At 47.7% G+C, this 7,090-nt stretch overlaps 1 protein-coding gene across 1 annotated transcript; it reads left to right on the plus strand.

The window, feature by feature from the left end:
• The first annotated feature begins 1,675 nt into the window (after positions 1 to 1,675).
• On the plus strand, positions 1,676 to 6,144 carry LOC119351932 (probable ubiquitin-conjugating enzyme E2 23). Its single transcript, XM_037618703.1, has 5 exons — positions 1,676 to 3,289; positions 3,415 to 3,540; positions 3,748 to 4,158; positions 5,333 to 5,405; positions 5,474 to 6,144. The coding sequence occupies exons 1-5, from the start codon at positions 1,676 to 1,678 to the stop codon at positions 6,142 to 6,144; spliced, it is 2,895 nt and encodes a 964-aa protein (XP_037474600.1).
• The last annotated feature ends 946 nt before the right edge of the window (positions 6,145 to 7,090 follow it).

Genomic DNA, 7,090 nt, shown 5'->3' on the forward strand with positions numbered 1-7,090 from the left:
CTAGCCAAACTCCAACAACCTATAAATGAGGATATTTTTTCTTCATCGCGTATCCGACACCTATATTTACTCCTCCGCTCGGCGGCGGAGTAAAAAATCCCACCCTTCTCCACACCGCTCTACCTCTCTTCCTCCCCCATCACCATCCCCACAGCCGGCAACCACCCCCACCCCCCTCGACGTTCCCTGCCGCCCCCTCCTCCAAATGGCCGAATCCCATAGCCGCCGGGCCCCGCCGCCCATCCGCAAAACGTAGCACAAATCCGCGCCGCCACAAGGGCCACGCATCCTCAAGCCGCTGCCACCACCCTCGCCGAGCTCGTTGCCCTCGAGTATGACCGGTGGCAGGTCCGGTTGCACGACACCGCTGCCCGCCTCAACTTCCCATGGGGTGAGGCGCCCGTCGAGCTTGCACCGAAGCCGCCGGGGGTGGTGTCTACGGCAGTGGCTAGGGAGGACCGGGAGGCGGGAGTGCACATCGCGGCTGACGAGGAGTACATCGAGGACCTTCGCTGCCAGTACCTCGAGCTGGCGGAGGCAGATCAGAAGATCTTCGCGGAGCGCGCAATCGACGGGAAGGTCATCGTCCTCTCGGACGACGAGGAACATGGCGACAACGACAATGACGACAAGGAGGACTTCAACGTGAAGAATGGTGGAGGATTTTCCCCGATTGTGGCGACGACGACGACGACGCAGGGCCAGACTTCATGGGCGGTAGGATTTCACGGGCGGATTGGCTCACCCTCTATAAAGGTCATTTTAGGTTTAGTTTAAGTTCACGTTTAGCTTTAAGTTCAAGTTCATGTTTAGGTTTAAAAACTAGACTATGTTTTGACGGATGATTATGTACATTGTGTATCGAATTTCAGTTGTTTAAATCAAATGTATGTTGGACTTATGAAAATTTGCTTTTTACTCCGCTAAATTTATTGTGGAGTAAAAATTCTTCACTAAATTTACCCCACCGTTTTGCTCCTTTATTTTTAGAGGATCGGTTAGAGTTGGCCTTATGACACTACTAACACGCCGACGTTTTGTAACATAGGCCACCCAAGCTAACAAACTTCCATACACAAGTACTCTACTCCTATATGTTCAAAAAAAAAGTACTCTACTCCTATATACTTCCTCTGTTCCTTTATTTAAGGTGTATTATTTTCGTCACGGTGATCAAGGCACATAATTATAGACAAGTTAGGATGAAATTACCTTTGGCAAATCTATTAGTAGTGACAAGTAAATGAGTTAGTCATAGTAAAAAAAGTAAGAAATACATGCAGTCGACAGAGAGATACACACAATCGGAAGAGATATATTTTTTCCTTTTTCAGGGCTAATAAGGGAATTATGTGGAATTAGAAGAAATACACTACACCTTACACTCTGAGATTTTATCAAAAAATAAATAAACAGAGTGAGTATCTACAGCTTCCATCCTTAGCGATTGACCTGTGTTAGGTTTAAGCACGACGTGGTGTACTTGTCCGAGTAGCATACGAATTCTAATCCTACTTGACAGCTGATGCTATATACTTATACGTGTATTACACTTCCTAGGTTGGAACATCTATCACCGTGCGTTTCCAGCCAGACTAATCGATCAGCTCTAAGCTGCCTCAAGCGAGATCAACCCACCAGGTTTGCGCGTGCCCTCGCCGGAGAGTCGGTTAAGATGGACGTCGTCGCGACGGCATCTCCCAATATTTACACGCTAGACCTCGTGAGTTTCGGGCGCGGGGTTCTCGACCGTGGCCTCGTTTTCCCGGACGCCAGGGTGGGCAACATCTCTGTCCCGGTCGACACGTTCGAGATCCTCCGCATCGATGACTCTATCGTGCATAAGAGCGCCGGCGACATCAAGGTGATTGATAGGAGCCACCTGCACCCCGGCCAGGTGGTCGGGTCGGCGTCCGACGTCGGCGGCCAGATCGGCATCGTCACCGACGTAACCACCGTGCTCGACCTGGTCGACTTCGACAAAAGCGGCATGGCTACCAAGGTCATCAGGGGCATGTCCCCGTCTAGCCTGTGGCGCGTCAGGAGGCTCAGCCTTGGCGACTTTGTCGTGTCCGGGCCGTGGCTCGGTCGGGTCGTGGAGGTGTCAGTCGACGTCGATGTGCTGTTCGATGACGGAGCGGTCTGCAGGGTCACCGACGCCGAGTCCAAGACGCTAACAAGAGTGGGTGATGCCATGGACGGCAACCACATGTATCGCCAGCAAGAGAATAGTCGCTTCTACCCGGGTCTCCGCGTCAGTGCGCTAGACCCTTGTTCCCTCTTCAAGGCAGCATTGTGGCTTAATGGCTACTGGAATCTTAACCGTATAGCAGGCACTGTCGTCAACGTGAAGACGTCTACCGCCCTCGTCTATTGGATTGCGTCGATGCATTATGGCACAGACAAGGGCCTCGTCGATGCATCCGCTCCTCCAGCATACCAGAATGCGGATGATCTTACGTTCTTCAGTGCCGCATCCCATTGTTGTTGGGGGGTAGCCGATGCCTGCTTTTTTCGTGAACCTAGTTCCACCAAAATCGACGATGCTAATGGGGATGCAGCTTGTGCTAATGATCAAGATGCCGATGGCAAGGAGGAGGAGGGGGAGGATGTGATTGGTCACGAGTGTGAAGCACCAACTGCTCATGTCTTACGGTCCACAAAGGAGATGGATGTGAGGTTTTATCAGAAACAGCTGAGGAAGGTCTTCTTTGAGGGCCACAGACGGTCGCGACGCCCACAAGTCAGGAGGCATGTTGAGGTGGAGTTTCCCATGGTTGTTGCCAGGACCCGTACCTCTGTCGACGTGTTGTGGCAGGACGGCACGCGACAACATGGTAGACGTTCATCGACAGTCATCCCCTTTGGCATAGTAAATGAGCATGAGTTCTTCCCGGGGGAGCAAGTCGTTGGCAATGTTCTTCCAGTTGATGCTGCTGGAGATCACATTGTTGATGATGGAACTAGATCCACAAAGCGTGTGGGTGTCGTCAGGAGCCTGCATTCCAAGGACCAGACGGTTCGCGTGTCGTGGTTTAAGGCAGCGGTGTGCCCTGACGAGGCTAGGGAGGTCGAGTGCGACGATACGGTGAGCACGTATGACCTAAAAAGGGACTCTGGCCACTCTGCTTACTACGGAGATATTGTCATTCGCCTCCTACCATCAAGATCACCCAACGACAACACTGCACCTTTACGGGGCAACACCGATCTTTCATGGGTGGGACGTGTTATTGACATTCCTAGTGGGTACGTCCAAGTCAAGTGGGGTGATGGTAACATATCAATGGTATATATTTTCTATTAGTACTCTACGAGTCTTTTTTTTTGACTCAACTCTACTCATTAGTTGTTGTTGAATTATTTTTTTTTGCGAATTTAGTTGTTGTTGAATTGATTGGATGTGTGATGTAGGTATTGCCCAATGAGATCCTTGTCGTTAGAGAGGAATACTACATGGATCTGTGGACTGAAATGGGCCAGTGGGTGGAGGACGATGGCGTCGACGATGCACCAAAAGAACCGGCTGTTGCGAACATGGTATATACCCATCCTTCTAACACTGCGCACTTCGAGAAACAATGGGGACGTGCTTCGGGTTGTACTAACCTGCGGGCATCAATTTTTTTTAACCTACTTGCTAGACGCATATTTTTATACTGAAACTTTAGACCTCTTACAATTTATACAACATCACTTGCATGTATTCATCTCAATTGATGCGGCATATGTATCCTCTGATTTTAGGACGATGGTCTGCAGAATCCAGCCAGCGATAGCGACGTCGAAGGCGACAACCAGCCAGCAAAGAATACAAGTTTTTTGGGTTTTGCATTTCAGTCTTTGCTCCAATTGACCGGTGACATGGTGGCCCGAGGTAAAGGATACCTGGTGAACCGGCTGCCAATACCGTCGTCATCAGGAAGCAGAGAGTTATCAACGGCCACTAAAGATGATAGCATTGGTGCTGCTGCAATGGAGACCATCAATGCTGCCGTGGCAAGGAATGTTGTGGAGCTGAATGGCAACGGCCACGATTTTGCCGAGGGGAAGGCTGCAGACGCTACCAGTTGTTGCAACATATCATTACGCTTTCCACGTTTCGATGTACTGCAAATCACCCCTCCAGATCACCACTACTTTGACACTACGGATGAGGTAACTATAGTTTTATAATTTTTTGTGGCACTGACGGTAGTACTATATACTAGTTTTATTATAAATTGAAGAAGAAAGAAAATCATTAAGGCCCCGTTTGGTAGCTCAGTTTTTTCTAAGTATTATAGGAATACTGCAGTTTTCTCAATTACTACGGTTTTAATTACTGTGACCTGTTTGGCAACCCAAAAAAATATGATATTTATAACTGCAGTATTGCCAAAACTGCAGTATTTCCTCCGTATTAAAAAAAGAACCTCCGACTTCTTTTTTAAAAACAGAGCTGGCGAAGAAAACAAATCTGTTCGTCAGCTTCCTCGCTGCAAGCGCCACTGCCGCTGCTTGTTTGACATCGTCGGCCATGGACAAGTCAAGAGAAAGCAATGGAAAAAAATGATGCCCTTCGTACTTCCGCTTGCACTCCTCCTACGCCCCGTGCATGCATCTGGTCAGTAAGCTGGCCAGCCATGGTTGTGCTGATGGCTGCAACTCGAGTCCACAAGGCACTGTTGTCTACACATGCACTGCTCCCGACCGTCGCCCGTGCCTCCGCTCACCGTCCTAGCCGGCTCGCCACTATGCGCCTATGTTAGGCCAAGCAGTAGCCAAGCCATAGCGTCGGCCAATATTCTGTTTCGCGTTGCTGCGCTCCAGGCGCCGCTGATGCCTAGGCATGCCACCTGGTCTGTTTGTGCGAGCATGGCCATTCATTTTACAAGGCCAGCTAAGAACGTCCATGTTGCAACTTCTATGAAATAGCTATGCAGCTAATTTATGTCGTTGTAAATGAGTACCAACCAAACACGTCAAAGTATTCTCAATACTTCAAAATACTTTGATATGTGAAAACTGTGGTATCTAGTACCTATAGTTTAAAATACTGCAGTTTTCCAATACTACAGTTTTTGCAATACCTTGTTGTCAAACACAGCCTAAGGTTAGAGTGAAGAAAAAGTTACATGCATGCACAAGATGGTTCATCTATCGTTGGAATCCATCTGCTTAACTATTACTATAACACTTTTTTATTGCACAAGTGTATTCCTTGATTTAATAATATAAGTAAATGACCACACGACATGTCACAGGTCATCATATGACGATTTTTACTAAATGTAGTGCATGATCATATCATATAGAACAGTAATGAATTATCTTGTGCAACGGAATGCAGGGCGGTAGACGTGGGAAGAATTGGGCCAAAACAGTGCAAAAGGAATGGAAAATTTTAGAGAATGACTTACCAGGTATGTGAATGCATGTGGAAATACATAATGCATGGTTACAAATGAATAGCTAACTTTTCAATGTGCAGAAACCATCTATGTGCAAGCGTTTGAGGACCGCATGGACCTGCTCCGGCTGGTGATGGTCGGTGCGAGCGGGACACCGTACAATCACGGGCTATTTTTCTTCGACTTGCAGCTGCCACCGTCCTACCCGGTTGCGCCACCGCAAGTGTACTACCACTCCTTCGGTCTGCGCCTCAATCCCAACCTCTACGAGTCTGGTACTGTGTGTCTGAGCCTGCTCGGCACATTCGACGGTGAGGGCACTGAGTTATGGTCGCCGGCAACGTCGAGCCTCCTCCAAGTTGTTGTCTCCATCCAGGGTCTCGTCCTCAATGCCCAACCATACTACAACGAGGCCGGATATGAGGCCCTAGTCGGCAAACGGGAGGGCCATCGCAATGCATTGCCCTATAGTGAGAATGCTTACCTGCTCACCCTCCGGACCATGCTCCACCTTATGCGCCGGCCACCTCAGGGTTTTGAGAAATTCGTCAACGAACACTTCCGCTGCCGCGGAAGGTTTGTGCTCAGGACATGCAACACATGGTTGCAGGGATGTGTTGTTGGTGATGCCCATGCCACTGAATCAAGTAGGGAGCAACCATGCTCGGCCGGGTTAAGGCTTGCACTCGCCAATGTGGTACCGAGCCTCATCGCCGCCTTCACAGAGATTAGCGCCGAGGGGTGCGACTAGTTTCACTAGCTGCGAATCCCACTGCCATGTGTGTTCTCACCACCACTCACTAGATAGATGAGTGTGTGAAGGCGGTGGTCTTGTAGTTGCTCATATTTTCTGTAATACAACAATTAACTGTGTGCTTTCCTTTATATTTTGTTTGAAAAGGAAGCGGTAATACATACCATTTGTGGACTAAATCAATTATCTATCGATAAAGTTTATTTGTCAAACCAACCTGACCGGCCCACGTAGCATAAAATTGCAATTTATCGTGTTCAACAAGATAAGCACATGGCAAAACCAACGAAATACCTTGTCAGAAAAATGAAAACTGGAACAGCAAGTATGTACGTAATGCATATATAATTACTTACAGTAGCAAGATTTAGTTGTCTAGCACTTCTTGATGCTCGCCCTATGTAGCATCCACGGTTCTGGCTTGTACTGTGAAACAGAAATTGGCTTCTCAAGCTTGTCTTTATTGTTTTGGGGGTTCCTCTATAAACTCAATGTTAGTAGCTCATTGTCCAAACTAAGAGCTTTGTTTCAAAAATGGGCAGCAACATACAACACCACTGATGTACTTGTGTCCTCAATTAAAGTACCATCCGTTTATGAATATAAGTCCAGTTAGATATTTCAATACGAACTACATATGAACGTATATAGACATATTTTAAAATGTAGAAAATTCATTTATTTTGCTCCGTACGTAGTTCATATTGAAATCTTTAAAAGTTCTTCTATTTAGGGAATGGAGGGGGTAGTAGTCATCATCAACATTTCCCGTGATGCTGCAAGCAGCGGCAACTTTGCTACTACTTCCACCAACTTAACAAATAGACTTGGGTTTGTACTTGCGAAAAATCATGAGAAAGGTGTAGCTGCTCCCGGGTGTAGGTGCACCCGCATGAACAGTACACATGAAAAGAACAGGAAATAAATTGAAAAAATCTGATTC

Source organism: Triticum dicoccoides, chromosome 2A (genome assembly GCF_002162155.2).
Source record: "Triticum dicoccoides isolate Atlit2015 ecotype Zavitan chromosome 2A, WEW_v2.0, whole genome shotgun sequence".
Classification (NCBI taxonomy): Eukaryota; Viridiplantae; Streptophyta; class Magnoliopsida; order Poales; family Poaceae; genus Triticum; species Triticum dicoccoides.

Coding starts and splice junctions, on each gene's coding strand:
- LOC119351932 (XM_037618703.1), top strand. CDS start 1,676: ATGGACGTCGTCGCGACGGCATCTCCCAATATTTACACGCTAGACCTC. Junction 3,290..3,414: donor GTGATGGTAACATATCAATG/GTATATATTTTC, acceptor TGTGTGATGTAG/GTATTGCCCAATGAGATCCT. Junction 3,541..3,747: donor AACCGGCTGTTGCGAACATG/GTATATACCCAT, acceptor CTCTGATTTTAG/GACGATGGTCTGCAGAATCC.